This window comes from Anticarsia gemmatalis, chromosome Z (assembly GCF_050436995.1).
Source record: "Anticarsia gemmatalis isolate Benzon Research Colony breed Stoneville strain chromosome Z, ilAntGemm2 primary, whole genome shotgun sequence".
NCBI classification, from domain to species: Eukaryota; Metazoa; Arthropoda; class Insecta; order Lepidoptera; family Erebidae; genus Anticarsia; species Anticarsia gemmatalis.
Genome location: NC_134776.1, coordinates 3,419,344 through 3,441,217, shown reverse-complemented (window position 1 = coordinate 3,441,217; position 21,874 = coordinate 3,419,344). Strand labels below are relative to the sequence as shown.

General features: G+C 35.8%; 1 protein-coding gene across 3 annotated transcripts in view; it reads right to left on the bottom strand.

Moving 5' to 3' along the window:
- Positions 1-439: 439 nt before the first annotated feature.
- Positions 440-21,874, bottom strand: part of trc (Serine/threonine-protein kinase tricornered) — a 60,082-nt gene continuing 38,647 nt past the window's right edge. For 2 of the 3 annotated variants that reach the window (XM_076135070.1, XM_076135072.1), the window contains exon 11: positions 440-20,709. In XM_076135070.1, coding sequence (XP_075991185.1) covers positions 20,594-20,709 — 116 coding nt within the window. In that variant the 3' untranslated portion in view covers positions 440-20,593. The remainder of the gene's footprint in view (positions 20,710-21,874) is intronic. The other variant, XM_076135071.1, reaches the window with a different exon arrangement.

Genomic DNA, 21,874 nt, shown 5'->3' with positions numbered 1-21,874 from the left:
GACAAGTTCAAGATTGTTATTAGGTTATCGTTTCCAAAGAATGTTCGGAAATTTCTTCATACCACTCCACTAAGAAGAAGAACTAGAAAGAAAGAAAGACTAGCTGACCCGCGCAACTTCGCTTGCGTCACATAAGAGAGAATAGGTCATAATTTTCCCCGTTTCTGTAACATTTTTCTGGTACTCTGTTCCTATTGGTTGTAGCGTAATGATATTCAGCCTATAGCCTTTCTCAATAAATAGGCTATCCAATAGTAAATTATTCTTCAATTCGCATCAGTAATTCCTGAGATTAGTGCGTTCAAACAAACAATCTCTCCAGCTTTATAATATTATTATAGTTGCCATCATTAACTTCTCGTGTTATACTTACTGTTCAAGTTCTATCATAGTAAGGTAGGCACTAGGCAGATAGGTAAAAAAATAACGACAACCAATATAAAGTTCATATCGCTTTAATGCTTAATCGTATTGCCACTTTCTTAAATCACATGGAAGAAACAATAAATGTACTAAACATATTTAAAACTTACAATTTTAGAAATTAAATAATTCACAATTATATATTTATTTCCATCATTATGTATAACAATAACAAAGCTAGCTGAATGAACGCGTGGCGACGCTTCACACTGCACTTGAAATACAACAAAAATACTTTTTAATCGTAGTACGTACCTAATGAACTTTAAATTATTTTACCATATAGAAACGTGTCTCAAAAAACTTAGAACTGCGTCAAAATAATTATAATATTAACTTTTAACAAATAAACGAGTTCGAGATGAACATTTTTTAACTCTTTTCTACGATCATCCTTTATTCTTATAGGGTAAGATAGGCTATAATGTATAACAAACTTTTGTACTAACATATTTTTTTATAATAAAACATTAATTGTTATCATAACTGAATAATTATAGGGTGATATATTTTAAGTAATTTTAAAATAGTAGATTTATACATTGCAGTTTATTTGCATGTTCAGAAGGTACGACGACTAATAAAAATATTTTGCAAATTAGTAAACCATTCCGAAAACTTTCTTTTACACACGCAACTTAAATACTCTTCCATTGGATACGCGATTGTTTTTCTAATAAAAATATATTTTATTACATAATCTGGTTTTAATCATTATTTACAAGTTGTTGAAATATTTTTGAATCTATGATAAGTAACTTGCAAAAGAAGTCATTTTCTTCTCTTTCGTATGATATAATACACGGGATTATCACTTTTGTGCTGAGTCAGTATTATTATTGTGTGTGCAAAAGAAAATTATCAAATAATTTATATGTAACATGCGAGTATATGCCACGGTCCATTGCATACAGCTAAAAACCTGAGATTTTGAAAAAATGCATCAAAGTACAAAATAACATTAATATCATTGTGATGAACAAATAAATAATATTTTAATGATTCACAGCGTACAGTAGCGTGGTACATTACATACCTTTACAGCTGTTGATAAATTAAACATCGTATTAAATTACATTTTAAATTAATAGTTATTAGGTATTATTGACAAAAAAGAACGTTAATTCAACTAAAGTTTAATGGAGTTAAAGTTACATCACTAAAAAGGGCTATTCGTGTGATCGGTGCGCTTGCGCTCTGTCTATCGTATAAGTCTTTGAGACTCGCTTACATATAGCCTCTAATATGCGTACTGGTGTTGCCACACCACATTATACAAACACCATAACATTTGTACATGTTCTTAAGGATTTTTATAACGAGTGTGGCAACACCACATGAACAACGTCATCATATAAATTATAATGTACTAACACGAATGAGCATTGGCATTACGAATCGAATAAATAAGATAAAATAATTGACAGAACAATATTGGCAATTATGAGCTGATTCTCCTACACAATATTATGAAAAGATATATAACGCCACTATCTCTAAATAACATCAATTAAATTGATTTAAGAAATGTTTTAATTTTTTCACACGATTCAATGTTTTGGCAAAGTACTGGCTTTCATGCTATGCCGTAAAGTAACTTACGATTGTAATAAATCCGTATTGAAACAATCTTAGTCAATAAATATGTGAGGTTAGTCCGCGCCCGTCCGAACAGCCCGTATCAATTTAACTAATTTAAGTTTTAGACACATAGAATCGTAAATAATACACAAAGAGCTAACAATAAAATGATACAACACCAAACTTGTCATATTAGTAGGTACTATACTAAGCTCAAGGCTAATTCATTGTACAGGCTTTAGTTAGCTGAGTTAGAAAATTATATTGCTTTTTGGAAACTTGACGAATTGTACGCTGCAGTTATCAGTTGGTTACACTTAAAACACCTCTTTCCTACATTTTCATGTGCCTTCATTCACACTCTGTTTAGTTAAAGACCTGTAGCATCGCAAACAGCATCAGTTTGTTTGTACGACATGAGAAACAAAAGCTTTACAGTCTGCTCTTGAAATGAATTCGCGATTTCAGTAACGCATTAACGTCACTCATATCCACACTTGCTCCTTTTTATGATATAAGCGTGGAATTATTTATCACTATTTCTATCAAGAACGGTGTACAAGGTCTATTACGTATTTCAGTTGAAAACTACTGGAAAGCCTGCTGTTTAGATTATAGTGATTTACGTGTTTCGTCAAAGCAGCAATGTATTATGTACTGAATAGTAACCATTAAATTGACTAGTTGTCAATCGTGATACGTAATTCGCATACAGGTCTTAATTGGTAACTAAATGATAACTGCAGACTTGAATCGTCATTTCTTACATTCAAAAGCTGTATACGCACTTTCAAACAGGCATTAAAAATTACACATTTTCGAGCACATAACACAGCACATGAAAAACACGTTTGAAAATGCGTACCTCTATTACGAAAATCTCACAAAAAATGTCAACGCTTTCGTAAAAGAGTCTAGTTCTCTTAAATATAGCGTTTAGGATTCTGCCTATCTTTCGGCAAGTATAAAAAGCAAGGATAGATTAGAAATCCTTTAGCGCTAGTTACATACGTGGCGATGACTACGGCGGTTGCCTTTTGATATGTCGATCAATGTGTCGATTGAGACCACTGTGTATGTGGCTAGCTGTAGGTAGCTTATCTTGCTCCATACACATTTGCGAATACGATAAACACGCGTGCAAGTAATGTGATGTATTCGGACGTTGTTTTCGAACCGCAAGCGTATTATACTACTCTGCAAAAGTGTGATAATTTTTCGCGTGTTCAGAACTTTCTAAGTGTTTAATAAGCGTTGTTGTAAACGTATTCGCCAATGTGTTTGGATGTTTACAAATATGCAAATAAAATGTACAGATTTACATACTATAATTATGTTTTATACCAGTTTTGTATTACGTAAAGATTTATAACGTGATACCTATGTTAGTGCAAAAATATTTGAGAATAATTTATTTATTTTCAGTTTTTATATTGTATCCTTAGTACTATGAACTACAGCCGTGGTTCAGCCAGCGTCAATATTGTGTGCTTCTGAATGTGATCCATGCTGTTGACTATATTTTTTTTTACTAACATTTATTTTTACTTAGACGTGGACAACGAACCGGCAAGAAACTTGTTTATTCTAGTAACCAAAGCTATAATACTAGCGCCTACCAGCAGCGGAGAAAACTGGTACTAGAAAGTAGAGATCTACCAAAAATTGGAAAATTCTGAAGCGAAAGTAAGCACGATTCCTATGTCTTCTATTTCGTACTTATTATTTTTCCATTTACTCTCAACAGCAAAAGATCACATTCTTAACTGATATTTAAACTTACGTTTATTATGGTGATGTCGTTAAAAATTAATTCAAACTTTGTTTTAACCAAAGATTTAAATCAAAGAACTAACTTGTGTGTCAAGACGTTAACAGTTCTTTTGTAAAAGAGGACTAACTTACCCAAAAGGTGACGCCATTGTCGCTTTAAAACCAAATCAATATTGTGTTGAATCTATTTACGCTTTTGGGATCTCGGCAAGTTCAGTTTTGTGGCCTATATACAAGTGACGCCACCTAGTGTACGTATTATTAGTCGGTGTGTAAAAATTCGGTGACTAAAACTAAAATCGGTTTTAGTCACCGAAATTATATTTTTACATTATTGTGATGGTTTCATGGTGTTATTTAACAATACAACTAAAATATATTTTAAACTGTCATTTAAAATGATTAAGATATGTTGGCTTAGATCGCGTTAGTACCAAATAAAATGCTAGAACAATATAACGTAATAAAAACAAATAATCCCACAATTGGAATTACCAATACATATATAAAGTAACTAACGCTATCTACATTTATGATTGACAACTTAAATTGGTATAAAGGAGCGCATCTGCGCATAAATTGGGTCGCAGAAACGCTCCTTGTTGCAATAAATTGGCAAATGAGTGGGGTCAAAGATGTCTCGTCAAGTCTTGGTGTGAACGTGTCACAGGGGTTTAGGGCGCGGTCGAATCAATTAATACATGCTAGTAGATTTTTTATAGCTTTACAATAAAAACTGCAATTTTTCAGACGGCGAAGTTCGTCCGACGTCTTTAAACGAACGGCTGAAAGAAAAGATGAGCTGCCACTGGACTACTACTTAAAGATTCAGTTTAGTTTAGAAAATTGATGGATAACTTATCCGATTTATAAAGTGATCGTATGAAAAGAGCTGTAGAATTTCACAAGATAAGCTAATCGGAAGTTATTCAGTGATGAAACCGGGCATAATATTTCTGAATTGAAAAGTAATGTCACTCACTCTGATGTCAAAAATACCTGGTATATCACTCAAATTTTACGAGTGTCACCGTAAGATGTAGTCCTCAGGCAGAATATTACAGTTTATAGCTTAACAATGAGACCGCGCCCTTAAATGGTCGTTTCTATTAGCAATCGTTTTATTTAATACTTTGTATTGGAGTGACTAACGACTGCTACTCGGGTCAATTCTGTGGGAGGTGATGAAAAACAAGGCATTCGTAGGACATGATGTCTTTTGACAGCTAGGTACTTGGGAAATTGCTCTGCGGATAAAATGACTGTTACATAAAGTGTCTCAAGGAGTCTCATACATATTGGTTTAATGATAAGGGATGGGTACTAGCCATGTGATGTAATCTTTGTGTAGGTTTTCGTGACTTAAATACATTCGCATGTATATTATATACTAATTAGATACTACAGTTAATAGCGAGGTGAAAAGGCTTTCGTGTGATTCATTCGCACTTCCAAAAAAGCATAAGTTGATACTAAAACAATGTCACTTATGACTTTTTGGACGTGTCAATTTAAATAGCTGTGATATATACGCGTTTTGTTTTGCGACATCTATCGATCTAAATATGAAACTTTGCTATGAGGTTTTATATACCGTGTTTGACAATCGATTGTAGGAAATGTCAGTTTCATAGAAAGATCTATGTTCAGTACAATAGCTATTCTGAAAATAATTTCGAAAAATACTATTAAACGAATTATTCTAATACTAATAAGCTATTAACATTAATTTACAAGTACAACAAAATATAATAGGCAATAATTAAATTGGTTCATTTTTAAATAGCCGTCGAAATATTTTGATAGGACAGTAAAAGTTATAATTATTAAGTTTAATGCAAGCTATACAATTTATAGTACAATAGAAAACTATGTGTTATCTTGTCAAAATCTTATTGCAATTATAACTAAACATTAAATATTTATCTGAGCGTATGGCTTAAGTATTTAGCAACGATCAGACATTTTATAATAGGCGCTTTTACTTTTCAATAGTTAAATCAAACGCGTCGTATACGCGTGCACGCACTTACGTGCAATGTGAATACGTATACGTAGATTATTTGTCGGTCAAAATACTTAGACCATACGCTCCAACCGTCAAATACCTTTTACATCTGACCAATACTGCACTATTCATCGACTATATAGCCTTTCAACCTAGTGTAATTTTTAAGTGTATTTTCTTCTTAAGTTTGTCAAAACGTATTGCTGAATTAAGGTACATCCGATATAAAATAACTACATTAAAATTACTTATTTTGTGATAATTAAAACTGCAAATAAGTAATAAGGCGCTTAATGTATATTGCTTAAAGAATAATTTACAATGCGATTTACAAAAGGTAAATATACTATATGTATAAGGCTTATATTATTTTCTTCATATTTTAAAGAGCATTATTTCTTAGTGATGTATTTGTATGTGTCGGGCCCTTATGTGTTTGACCTATTTCAATAAGGAGTATTTGAATAAAAATATCGTTCTCTTACTTATGATAGTTTTTATGTATGTCTTATACTAAATATGTATAGTTTTCAGTAGATTTCTAGGCTAATAGTGGTTAATGAGAGCTAGCTTGCAAGTCTTTGGGCGTGCCCAGCGATTCGTACTAAGAAAATAAGTCATAGTATTGAATACATTTACAAATATTGTAAACGAATTCAGTTCTATTACAAATTAATATTTTTATAGACCAATGACATTTTTTAATGAAGACAACATTTTGTTCAATATATAATATTGAGCAGTATAATATTATTCGGGTTAATTATGTGAACTACGCTGCCCGAAGGCAGAATAGCAATAAACACACATTATAAACTTTCCGTGGATCTATTCCACGTAGTAAGTACCATGTTAAAAGTCTGTCATTGGTCGAAAGCTGTTCTTGTGACGTCACTATTTTCCCAGTACGAATGAAGTATATAAATATAACTTGCTATAAGTAAATGATCAGAAACACATACCCCTCAAGTAGAAGCTAATTTTGCATCAATTTCATATTCATAAGAATGGTTACAATTTTAGTGTGCTCACGGCGACTTCGTAGATAATAAACTGATTTAATTACGCATACGGTTTTTATGTTCCATTTTATTAATCGCAAAATATTGTAATTGACAACATAGAAAAATTTTATATGAAAAATTGCTTTTTTATTTTGACGCCGTAAGCACTTAAGAGGTAAATATAATAATATTTTTGGTAAGATACATTAAGATTTACAGTAACATAATATTGGACGGAATGCGAATGAATTGAACCCAGTGTTAAAATATGCGTTATAATTCTATTTGTATATGATATAAATAAATTCCCTTCTAAGGATATTAATATAAGTGAGAGGGGTAGTGTTTCTGATGTGTTAGAAAAAGAAGGGTGTATCGACGGAGTTTAGTAAAGTTGAGATGTTTTGAAATATTTGATGATGTAGAACGGTCAGCGTCAAACATATGTATACACTGTCCCATTTGCAAAAGCACTTTTGTCAATGAAAATACTACTGTTTATTAACTTGAAAGTAATTTTACAATCACTGTTCATTGTTGGTTATTGATCATTAAACATTGTTTATTGATCAATAGCAATAACTAAATTGATATTTTCATACAAAAATTACGAGTGAAAATGTAAAGGTGTATATATATTTCTGACTCTGAATGCACATTCCATCCTCGCCACAATTGCTTAAAACATAAGCTGACAGATTTTGGGCGATTCTAACCTGACTTATTTATTTCCAAAAGGGCATATCTCATCACAAACATATACAACATGTGCCCTTTTTGAAATCGTATAATCAAAGGTGGCAAGAAAATGGGATGTACTCCGTTTGGTGGAAGAAGACAGAAGAATTGTGATGATGTCTAATCTATTTCCACTACTGTATTGTTATTATTGCTTGTTTGTTTAAATTGTACCCGTTTAATAACTAATCATCTAATAGTGCAGAGTGCAGCGAGAGTTTGTTAATCTATTGATGATTTTTATTATTAAGTGGGGTTCTTGGATTACCTTATTTATTAAGATTACTAGCAATTTGCGTTACTGAATACTAGCAATATGTAACACAAGGAAAAAATATACGGTGACAGTGCAAAATAAGTACCTACAACCTCTCAAACCATCGAATCGATGTTACATCATTGGACTATTGCTCTTTTTTAAATTCACGTACAAAACTTAGACTTTTACATAGTGTTAAACAATGATTAAACTGCCAAATTGCTTAAAATACTTTTTTTAGATAGTGATAGTTCTGAAGAATTTTAGACTATTCGATATTAAAAAGTAATCCAAAACCCCACACTAATTAAATCCAGGTTTAGTCATTTAAGTTTAAATTACTAATGAAATCTAGCATTTACTACGGCATTATGATATTTTAACTATTGTCATTACGGTCACGCTATTTATTTTAAGGGACCAAAAACAAAAACACGCGACTAGAGCTCATTTATTTTTGCTATAGTATTCCGTTGTAACGTCACATCTACGCGTATAACTTCGATAGGCGAGATAATAGCGGTGTAGTAAACTAAGGTTTCGGAAATCTGAGATACTCAGCGATTTTAGTCATCAAACCATTACCGCCATACACATACACTAAGGTTCGGAAACGAGACGTTCGTTCGCGTCGCAGACATTAGTCCAGTGTGTAGATTTCTATGCTGTCGGTTGAAAGTTAAAATCGTTGAGCATCGTGGATTTGGGTAGCCTTAAGTACGAAGGGCCTTATACTTAGACCATTACATGTCATTTTTATCAGAGCCATTCATCAGATCATTATTCTCGCTCTCACACGTCACATGGAACTGCCCTATTGTAGTCACATTCTTTTGATAGTTTTGACTATGACATAGTTCGCAAGTTTGTGATGGCTCGATAGTATGTTGTTATGATATAGCATATTTGTTTCGGGTCGGAATCTTCGTATCGCGGTTTTTGTATTTTGGTCTTCGTCTCTCGCTACACAAATACACAAAATTTTATTATAGCATGTGCTTATCTGCTTATTTAGCTAACATTTTTAAGTGTTAAGAAAATGCGGACAATTAGTATTGCTCATTTTTTATAAGAGGTCGAAAATTTCAATTACACCTTCCTTTGTTTTTTATCTTCTTTCTTTTTACTGCACGACCAGAATGTAAAATCTTAAAATTGAATGGACCATACACCCAATGTTAAGATTTTCTTAGGATGGTATACATGTTCAAATACATGCATTTATTTAGCTAAAGATAGATTCGAATCATCTGCATTTTCTCAACTAATCTAACCGGCCTACGACTTAGCGAAATTTTATGTATGTTCTTAACCAATTATGAGCTAGTGGAAGCCTGTAGTGATGTGCTTATAAAATTGGTGTCATCGTTATTATTGTCCAATGCTATGATCACGTTATTGCTTGGGGCATAAGACTGGTTTTCCAACGACACGATTTTTTAATTTTCGAATTCTTCGCTTTTGTAAGTGAACGCTGAAGAATCTTTTTCCGAGGAAAACTTTAGCTGTTGGTATTTAGAGGATGTTTATTGCAAGAAAAGTATAAGTTGCAAGATGATACTTTGATTTTACGACCTTATTCCATTGAAACTTATCTTTCAGGGAGCTTGGATATCAAAAGGCGTGTAGGATCTTATAATAAATAGCTTATACTTTTGCTTGCACTGAACTCAAAATGTCAGCAGAACGTGCTGATTGCAGATACGGGCGTATACGTGTACGTATACGCACCGAGCAGTGGGTTTGTTAAAGCAAAAACGGCATAAAGTTGGGTTTGTTATAAATAGGTGGATGCCAGACATCAAAATTGAAGTTCCATGAATAATACAAATGTAGGAAACAGGAGGTATGAATTAGCAATAGTTAGAATTGAATGGTAATGCATGAACAATCTTCTCTTAAAACAGTGTAAGCTTGTTTTTAAATTAGCCTTAACACAAAAAGTACTTTTTCATTAAACCTGAGATGCCGCGTAGAAAGACATATTTCTTAAGACTTTATATTTAACTACAATAGTAATAGATCGAAACAATATACGAATGGATTTGATCACACCAAAATTTTTAAACAATATTTTAAAAGATACAAAACACACAACAAAAGAATTAGGTCGATAACCGACCAATTATCAACGTATCATACGTAACAAATGCTTCATTCATCCGTCCGTCGGTAGAATTACTGCAAACGTCTTCTATTAAATAACTCAAAAACGTAAGAAAAAATCAAATATGCTTGCCATAAATTAATTTGAAAACATAAATAAAATATTGCCTGCAAACAAGCTTGTTCATAATTTCTAATGTTTCCATCTCACTTTTTTCATGACAGCTTTGAATAAAGCTTTTTCAGCTTATGACATCAAATAAACCTATCGTAGAATAACGCTATCGACGTCCATCATTAACAGAATATGACACGGCTAATCACTTCTTCACTTCACCGCCCGAACACTCACATACCTGGCGTTGTGAAGGCGTGACACAGCTCTTTCATCCGCATGATGCGTACGTACACATACGTGTACGAGCGCGCACGAGCACGTGCACGTCACACTACAAGTCACGCGTTCCAAGCGCACACTGACTTCTAGTCCCGTATGTGGTGGGTATGTGTCGCAGGATACGACATACGAACTACTACGAGCGTATGTCTGCCGACTATACGCTTAGCGTGTAAATGCTCAACACTTATTATTTAGTCAATCTCAAGAAAGATTCAGGGAGCACCCGACTCATAACAGCCTCCTTCTGAGCCCGAGTCTTCGTTCAAATCAAAGGGGATGGGCCGTCGGTCCTCCACGCTGGCCCAATGCGGGTTGGGGACCTAGTGTGTCTTTACTAGCGGAGATAACTATGCGTGTAGATTCACTGCAATATCGATGCACGTCCACAATGAACAGAGGTCATTCATCGCTATGCAGCGTACCTACACTAGGCGTACAGCGTACACACATAACTACGAGGAGTTAGAGGTGTGTGCCCTTGGGCTTGGACCCCTCGCCCTCCTGCGAGGGAGGCGAGTGGTGATACCCTGGACTCTCCCCGCCATAGAACGAGATATCACATTTCTAATTATTACAATTCGTAACCTTATTGAGTGAATAATTCACCCACAACTATTTTAAATTCTGTTTAGGATAATTCCAATAAATAATAGTGATCGATTCTTTTGTGTTACGCACTCTGATAATTAGAGCCATGATATAGAACATATAGTAAGGATGACGACAGTGTAATATAATCTAAGTTTCAGTTAGTCCGTCAGCCACATTACGATGAACGTGTTACTAGTTCCTAGTAGTGGATACGTGGAGCGACCTCCGCTCATCTGGTTAATGAATGAACTGTGTTAGTCAACCCGCTCGCGGTACATGTTTTAACATACCACATTAGATATCAAATACTTCTCATTCATTAATCACATGTGAGAAGGATAGAAGGTCGCTCATCGACGTATTCTAGAACTGAACAAGTGATAATTATGTCTAATTAACACACATAACTCCGAAAAGTCATTGGTGTGCTGCCTTCGGTTCGAGCCCTCGACCACTTGCGTGGGAGGTGAATACTTAGACCACTCGGCAATCACTGCTCTTTACAGACGAACAACCGAATTAGTCATCATCCCTTTTTATTTTATAAAAGGGATTTCTTGAGATTAACAAATATAAGTGCTACAGTGAGGGAAAGAAGCTGGTACTTTCACATGTGACACAAGGAATACTTTTACAGTGACCTATACTATTAGTTTAAAACAAAACAATAACGATTGTGGGATTGCTCGCGAATTACGTAATAACTATTTGAAATTTTTTGTGTGTTTATTGTGTCTGGTAGTTTAAGATCAGTGTCGTAATGCGCTAAACACTGTTAAATTGTAGATTTGAGTAGAGCTTTGGACAATAATTGAAAATTTGCTAACAAACTCAACGGCACTCAAACATGCTGAATCAAATTGAAACCGCGTTTCACTACATTATATGAAAACGAACGAATACAGTAATTCCACAGATTGTTAAACATGTTTAATTTATATAACGGTGGCCGCGCGTAGCGTTTTATCAAGCTTACAAGTAACTACCTCAAATATTGATGCAATTTCGTTGATCTCTGATTCACCGTCCGCCTAGTAAGGCTCGTACCATAGATGTTGGGTAGAGCTTTTACAGCAAAAACACAAGTAAACTTTGGATTATACCTACATTTTTATTAATACGAAACGCACCGCTAACCCGAATATAGCTACAAAAATATGATATGTACTTTATGTGACCGAGGCATACGACATGTATACGAGGATACAGAAAAACAAACACTTTGAACACACATCCACAACATAGTTCAAACATGTGCCAGTACTGAACACACGCGAACAAATTGATTGAAAGTATTTTTATAATGTTATATGATCCGGTACCAAAATTTTTATATAAAGAACACTGTTCTCACAATACATTACTACTAACCTTCACCGCCCGAACACTCACATACCTGGCGTTGTGAAGGCGTGACACAGCTCTTTCATCCGCATGATGCGTACGTACACATACGTGTACGAGCGCGCACGAGCACGTGCACGTCACACTACAAGTCACGCGTTCCAAGCGCACACTGACTTCTAGTCCCGTATGTGGTGGGTATGTGTCGCAGGATACGACATACGAACTACTACGAGCGTATGTCTGCCGACTATACGCTTAGCGTGTAAATGCTCAACACTTATTATTTAGTCAATCTCAAGAAAGATTCAGGGAGCACCCGACTCATAACAGCCTCCTTCTGAGCCCGAGTCTTCGTTCAAATCAAAGGGGATGGGCCGTCGGTCCTCCACGCTGGCCCAATGCGGGTTGGGGACCTAGTGTGTCTTTACTAGCGGAGATAACTATGCGTGTAGATTCACTGCAATATCGATGCACGTCCACAATGAACAGAGGTCATTCATCGCTATGCAGCGTACCTACACTAGGCGTACACACATAACTACGAGGAGTTAGAGGTGTGTGCCCTTGGGCTTGGACCCCTCGCCCTCCTGCGAGGGAGGCGAGTGGTGATACCCTGGACTCTCCCCGCCATAGAACGAGATATCACATTTCTAATTATTACAATTCGTAACCTTATTGAGTGAATAATTCACCCACAACTATTTTAAATTCTGTTTAGGATAATTCCAATAAATAATAGTGATCGATTCTTTTGTGTTACGCACTCTGATAATTAGAGCCATGATATAGAACATATAGTAAGGATGACGACAGTGTAATATAATCTAAGTTTCAGTTAGTCCGTCAGCCACATTACGATGAACGTGTTACTAGTTCCTAGTAGTGGATACGTGGAGCGACCTCCGCTCATCTGGTTAATGAATGAACTGTGTTAGTCAACCCGCTCGCGGTACATGTTTTAACATACCACATTAGATATCAAATACTTCTCATTCATTAATCACATGTGAGAAGGATAGAAGGTCGCTCGTCGACGTATCCTAGAACTGAACAAGTGATAATTATGTTTAATTAACACACATAACTCCGAAAAGTCATTGGTGTGCTGCCTTCGGTTCGAGCCCTCGACCACTTGCGTGGGAGGTGAATACTTAGACCACTCGGCAATCACTGCTCTTTACAGACGAACAACAGAATTAGTCATCATCCCTTTTTATTTTATAAAAGGGATTTCTTGAGATTGACAAATGTAAGTGCTACAGTGAGTGAAAGTAGCTGGTACTTTCACATGTGACGCAAGCAATATGTTTACAGTGACCTATATTACTAGTTCAAGTATCCGTTTAAAACAAAACAAAAACTTTTGTAGGACTGCTGGCAAATTATGTAATAATAAGAAAATTCTTTGTGTGTTTTATTGTGTCTGGTAGTTTAAGATTCGTGTCTTAATGCGCTCAACACTCTGTTTAATTGTAGATTTAAGTAGAGCTTACGACAATCGCTGAAATTTTGCTAACAAACTCAACGACACTCAATCGGGTCGAAACAAATTGAAACCGCTCTCCAGTAAGCTCAATGTCAACGAACGAATGCAGTAATACCACGGATTGTTAAGCATGCCTAGTTTATGTTACGGTGGGCGTCTGTAGCGATTTATCACACTTACGAGTAACATAGTAAGACTCATACCATAGATGTTGGGGAGGACTAAACAGCAAAATCACGAGTAAACTTTGGATTTCCTACACCATTATTTTCATGAAATACATCGCTAACCTGAATATAGCTACAAAAATATGTAATGTACTTCATGTGACCGAGGCATACGACATGTATAAGAGGATAAAAGAGCAAACACTTTGGACACACATCCTCAACATCGCTGAAGCATATGTCAGTACTGAACACACGCGAACGATTTCAAAAAAAGTATTTTTATTAATGTTATATGATCAGGTACCAAAATTTTCATTTATAGGACTCTGTTCTGACAATATATTACTACTAACCTTCACCGCCCGAACACTCACATACCTGGCGTTGTGAAGGCGTGACACAGCTCTTTCATCCGCATGATGCGTACGTACACATACGTGTACGAGCGCGCACGAGCACGTGCACGTCACACTACAAGTCACGCGTTCCAAGCGCACACTGACTTCTAGTCCCGTATGTGGTGGGTATGTGTCGCAGGATACGACATACGAACTACTACGAGCGTATGTCTGCCGACTATACGCTTAGCGTGTAAATGCTCAACACTTATTATTTAGTCAATCTCAAGAAAGATTCAGGGAGTACCCGACTCATAACAGCCTCCTTCTGAGCCCGAGTCTTCGTTCAAATCAAAGGGGATGGGCCGTCGGTCCTCCACGCTGGCCCAATGCGGGTTGGGGACCTAGTGTGTCTTTACTAGCGGAGATAACTATGCGTGTAGATTCAATGCAATATCGATGCACGTCCACAATGAACAGAGGTCATTCATCGCTATGCAGCGTACCTACACTAGGCGTACACACATAACTACGAGGAGTTAGAGGTGTGTGCCCTTGGGCTTGGACCCCTCGCCCTCCTGCGAGGGAGGCGAGTGGTGATACCCTGGACTCTCCCCGCCATAGAACGAGATATCAAAGTTCTAATTATAACAATTCGTAACTATTTTTAATCATTGTTTTTAGGATAATTCCAATAAATAATAGTAATCGATTCTTTTGTGTTACGCACTCTGATAATTAGAGCCATGATATAGAACATATAGTAAGGATGATGACAGTGTAATATAATCTAAGTTTCAGTTAGTCCGTCAGCCACATTACGATGAACGTGTTACTAGTTCCTAGTAGTGGATACGTGGAGCGACCTCCGCTCATCTGGTTAATGAATGAACTGTGTTAGTCAACCCGCTCGCGGTACATGTTTTAACATACCACATTAGATATCAAATACTTCTCATTCATTAATCACATGTGAGAAGGATAGAAGGTCGCTCGTCGACGTATCCTAGAACTGAACAAGTGATAATTACGTCTAATTAACACACATAACTTCGAAAAGTCATTGGTGTGCTGCCTTCGGTTCGAGCCCTCGACCACTTGCGTGGGAGGTGAATACTTAGACCACTCGGCAATCACTGCTCTTTGCAGACGAACAACCGAATTAGTCATCATCCCTTTTTATTTTATAAAAGGGATTTCTTGAGATTGACAAATGTAAGTGCTACAGTGAGTGAAAAAAGCTGGTACTTTCACACGTCATAATAGTAATATGTTTACAGTGACCTATATTTATAGTTTACATCCGCCTACAACAAAACAAAAATTACTAGGATTTCTGGTGAATTAGGTAACAATCAGAAAATTCCATGTTTTTAAACTGTGTGTGGTAGTTCAAGATCAGCTCGGCAATGCGCTGTACGAGCTGTATAATTGTGGATTTGAGCGGAGTTTAGGACGATCTCTGAAAATTCCTAACAATCTGAACGGCACTTGATCAATTCACCGGGCTGTTTAGCACGCTACGTTTTTGTTAAGGCAATGGTGTGTAGCATTTAATCAAGCTTACAAGTAACTGACTCAAATATTGATGCAATTTCGTTGTTCTCTGATTCACCATCCACCTAGTAAGGCTCGTACCATAAATGTTAGGCAGAGCTTTTACAGCAAAAACACAAGTAAACTTTGGATTACACCTACACTCTTATTTTCATGAAATACACCGCTAGCCTGAACATAGCTACAAAAAATATGTAATGTACTTCATGTGAAAGTGTATACGACAATACGAACAACTAACACTTAGGACCCGCGTCTTTACATCGCTCAAACATATGTATGTCAGTACTGAACACACGCGAACAATCTCGTTGGAAACAATTGTATAATATTATATGATCAGGTACCAAAATTTTTATATAAAGAACACTGTTCTCACAATACATTACTACTAACCTTCACCGCCCGAACACTCACATACCTGGCGTTGTGAAGGCGTGACACAGCTCTTTCATCCGCATGATGCGTACGTACACATACGTGTACGAGCGCGCACGAGCACGTGCACGTCACACTACAAGTCACGCGTTCCAAGCGCACACTGACTTCTAGTCCCGTATGTGGTGGGTATGTGTCGCAGGATACGACATACGAACTACTACGAGCGTATGTCTGCCGACTATACGCTTAGCGTGTAAATGCTCAACACTTATTATTTAGTCAATCTCAAGAAAGATTCAGGGAGCACCCGACTCATAACAGCCTCCTTCTGAGCCCGAGTCTTCGTTCAAATCAAAGGGGATGGGCCGTCGGTCCTCCACGCTGGCCCAATGCGGGTTGGGGACCTAGTGTGTCTTTACTAGCGGAGATAACTATGCGTGTAGATTCAATGCAATATCGATGCACGTCCACAATGAACAGAGGTCATTCATCGCTATGCAGCGTACCTACACTAGGCGTACACACATAACTACGAGGAGTTAGAGGTGTGTGCCCTTGGGCTTGGACCCCTCGCCCTCCTGCGAGGGAGGCGAGTGGTGATACCCTGGACTCTCCCCGCCATAGAACGAGATATCACATTTCTAATTATTACAATTCGTAACCTTATTGAGTGAATAATTCACCCACAACTATTTTAAATTATTTTTAGGATAATTCCAATAAATAATAGTGATCGATTCTTTTGTGTTACGCACTCTGATAATTAGAGCCATGATATAGAACATATAGTAAGGATGACGACAGTGTAATATAATCTAAGTTTCAGTTAGTCCGTCAGCCACATTACGATGAACGTGTTACTAGTTCCTAGTAGTGGATACGTGGAGCGACCTCCGCTCATCTGGTTAATGAATGAACTGTGTTAGTCAACCCGCTCGCGGTACATGTTTTAACATACCACATTAGATATCAAATACTTCTCATTCATTAATCACATGTGAGAAGGATAGAAGGTCGCTCGTCGACGTATCCTAGAACTGAACAAGTGATAATTATGTTTAATTAACACACATAACTCCGAAAAGTCATTGGTGTGCTGCCTTCGGTTCGAGCCCTCGACCACTTGCGTGGGAGGTGAATACTTAGACCACTCGGCAATCACTGCTCTTTGCAGACGAACAACCGAATTAGTCATCATCCCTTTTTCATTTTATAAAAGGGATTTCTTGAGATTGACAAATATAAGTGTTACGGAATTAAATAGCTTTATACGCGAGACAGTTATAACCTCGTAGAATCAAAATATAATTTAGCAACGACAAATTGATAAAAGAATTTTTTAAATGAACATGATTTTTTGTGTGTTCTGAATTTTGAGTACATCTTAGGGAACAAAAGTAAAGTCATTTTTAAAACGTTCTAATGATTGTCAACAAAAATATTTCAAGCATCGTCATTTCAGGGAATAAATTTTAAGTTTATTCAATTTTGATAATCACAATGTATTTAGGAACGAAGTACCTAATTTCAGAGGTAACCTACAATTCGTGATCAAAGTTTCAACTTTTAACTAAAAATTAAGAGGATTAAGGGATATTTTTAATATTTTTTGTTATTATTTCAGAAGCGTCATTCGTTTGTGCCTACAAACCGTCAAAAATGAAGATTTCTTATAATTTATAGAATTTAACTTATTAAAGATTTTGGTCTGATTTAAAACTTGATTTATAAAACCAAGTCTTGTGATATCGCCGTCAGTATATACATTTACAAATGAAAGATAATATTTCAAATATTTATTAATAGTTATGTCAATATCTCATTGAATAGGGTATTGGCTTAGTATGTGTCTAAGGCTTAGCACAAAAAATGTATTGCGAACAATAAACGTTTGAATTTGGCGATTTTGTCAACGATATTTTGTTAAAAAGGTTGCTCTCATGATGAAAAATAATAAAAAATACTTAATTCCAAGCCTTTTAGACACATATTAGCAATTCAGGGTTAATAACAAGCCGTGTACGATTCGCGAAGTTAATATTGGCCATTAAAATATAACTAAAATATTAAAAGTAAATATGAAATATATGCTTACCTTGTTTTTATAAGCTACTAATATTTATTTTTATCAAAAGGGATGATGACTGATTAACATTTAGCTACATTGAAATATAGTAATAAAAAAATCATAATAATTAATTCCTTGCGGAAGGTGACCCTTGCCCAGTAGTTGGACAGTCGAAAGTTTAAAAAATGAGAGCGGTATTAAATCTAAAATAGCAAATCATAGAGTATTAGAATATTAAAAGTCAAAAGATTTTGGCGAATCGTACGTCATAAATATGTAAATTTCATACTTTTTTTATTATCAAAGTTTTGTGAATTAAAATAAATTAGTCACCATCCCTATGAAAATAAAATATTTGGTCACCAATTCAGATAATCTATATCATAAATATTTTAATTTAATTTGGTCAAATGTGATGCATAAATGAAACTAACGGAAGACTTATAACATGTACCGTCAGCATCAAAAGAAAAGCTTAATACGACTATACTTTTTAAACGCCACACGACGTATTCTCTATGCATAGTGTTATTGAAAATAATAATATGGGTTTAATATTTTAATGCTGACCGTACAAAGTGTCACAGCCTCACTCAAAACCATCACTTAAGTGGCGCTTAATTGTCATTACTGAAAGTTATGCGTTATCCAAGTTCAAGTGATGATTTTGAGTGCAACCGTACATAAATATTAAAAACAAAAATAAATAAAAATATTTTAAGAACAATTTATTTTTATCAAAGCTTTCCATAAATTATAATTAAATAAATAATAAGAATTTGGTCACGAGATGTGATGCTTAAAATAAGCGATAGTCAACTATCACTTAGGCCCTTCTCCCATTACGATACTTGTAGGGTACGATACTCGAGTATAATACTAGTTGGATACATGTTCGCTACCCGATGCTCGCATATTATGCAACTTAAAAGTTACTAAATTCGTCATTTGTGCAAACTCGTTTTTTGTAGACTGACGTTATGTCGAGCGACTCCAGTGACGATGAAGCTCTTGCAGTTTTTTTGTTTTATAGAAATAGAAGACGTCAACGCAAGAGTAGAAAATACTGGATTCATCCATATATTGAAAGAAACATAAATTGTAGAGTTTTTGTAGCCGCACAAGAACTACAACACGATGATAAGAAATTTTTATCTTTTTACCGAATGTCTAAAGAGTCCTACTTGCATCTTGAGCCGTTTTCAATCTATACATATTATTATAGGTAATAAAATCGTAGGAAAGTCAAAACTGTAGATTGCATATTTTTTTATATTTTATCTCTTGGTTGACAGTCCTAAGCCTGTGTAAAGTATGAAGGTAAATCAAGGGATATTTTTGTCTACATTTATACAGTAACAAATAATGTATAAACTATAAAGCAGTTCTCAATTTCTCACAGTTTCTATAGCACCTAGGAGCTGTGAGGAACTGAGGAACTACCTATATTATCAAATGTTAGATTCTGTCAAACTTGAAACGTGGTGGAACTATATAGTTCCGCGAACATGTTTCCTGAACATAGTTCCAATTAGGAAATGAATGATTCCATGTTCAATCCGCTCCCGAACATGTTAAGCGCATGTCTACGCGAGACGCGACGCACAAGCGACCAACACGGCGGGTATCGCGAGACTAGTCGCGAACGCGTAGAATACCAGTATCGTAATGTGAGAGTCTCCATACAAATGTATGTGAGATACTTCGTGGCGACTAGTCTCCGAGACTAGAGTCGCGCGGGCGTATCGTAATGGGAGAAAGGCTTTAGTCATCTACATTTATAGTCGCGTCATAACGTACACGGCTTTAAGTCAAACTATACACAAAGGTCAGTAAGTGTACACGGGAGTGAAAACTATACATGTCATCAGTTAATAAAAACTGCTTTCAGTCAGATAGGCACACGTATAGGCACGTATCTTATTATTGTATATTATGTCAAATAATCGCACTTCTCTTATAGGAACGACGGCTCCAAACATCAGGCACCGCGAGAATTTAGTAAACAATAAAAAATAATAGAATCGAAATATAAACTCTGATCATAGCTCACACTAGTGGCGCCACCTACACGCGATTCCGAGCCGTCATTCCCAGTGTAACGTATGTAAGCTAGAAAACGAAAAGCTAGGAGAACAACCCAGCGGTGTCGGAGTACCTACACTAAGTTAAGTCTGTCCTAAACATAAAGCAAAGTAAACGAGCAGTATCACTTAAAGTTCCTACGCTACAATAAATTATTAGCAAGGGTCGAGGTCGCCTAGATAATGTAGTATACCTAATATTGCTTGCACGGTGCTCGGCGTGTCGAGTGGCGACGTAATAAGTGCGAGGGAGACTGAAAGCAGTGTGTGTCGATTGTTTCATTTCTTGGTGGGCGTGCCGCGCTGCGTGAGGCCCTCGAACCTCTTGAACGTGTAGTTGATGAACACCCAGTCTTTGTACGCCACTTCGCCGTCTTGGGGGATTGGCGCTGATGCTGCAACAATGCACGCAATGTTCATATTGGCTAACGTTGCTACTTAGATTATATGGCACGGATTATGATTCACTATTTACATACATATATACATAAATTCATGTTATTTTTCTCATAATGGTAGCCCGGGACCAATTTAGTTTACTTTAATCTCTAAGTTAAAAAGATATAGTCGAATACTACGGAGGATACTACAAAGATTGAAACTTTAATCCAAAAACCTCAACATTCTGGTTCTGCTATAATTATAATAAACCCCATTTACCTTATTATACAATAATTATTTTCAAGCAATAAATAAATAAAAAATAAGAGTAAAAGTCTTGGTTTTATAACTCTATAACCAATAAATTAACTATCATCCAATCCATTACCACAAAGACAGTATAATACGGAAAAGCAGAAGAAACAAAAATATTTCAAATTCGTAATAAATAGGACACTTGAAACAGTCCATGAAAATAGCAAAAGTGTAACATTTTTGTAAGATATCTGCGAATATTGGAACTGTGCCCATATTTATATTATTTTTGTGATGTACTCGTCAACTCACGAGACGATACTATAAATAACACTATCGCTACACAATAACCGGAATATTAGTTTGTCACATGATTTTATGAATCATTACTTTTGTAAAATAATTTTAAAAGTAATTTCCGCAATAAGAACTACTCTTACGTCGCGGAGACTTTTACAAGTATAAAAAACGGACACATTACTAGGTTCGAAATAATTGATTGCGTCTCATAAATATTACAATATCTTTTTGTATAGTATTGCACCGTGTTGCGAGTTGATTATTATAGGGTTTAAAAGCGAAGACTTTACTTAACGCGAGCCTGAGATAGAAACTAAAATTCTGACTAGATATTGTCTGATCATTTAAATGTAGGCTATCCTAGTGTTACTAGAATAAATTGTAATCAATGGTCTTGTAAGATAGTATGTAAAGAAATATAAATGAATCAAAAGAGCTGTATGTGGAAAGTTGGAGAAGTGTTTTTTTGTTCGTTTTCCACAAAGACGCAAACCATGATTTTAGCTTAAGCTTATATTATAATCATTATCTTCCTCTTGCACATTTATCTGCCAATCACATGATTGGCAGAAGCCAATCACATGATTGGCGGAAGCCTATGCGGGACTAGCAATCACCACATGG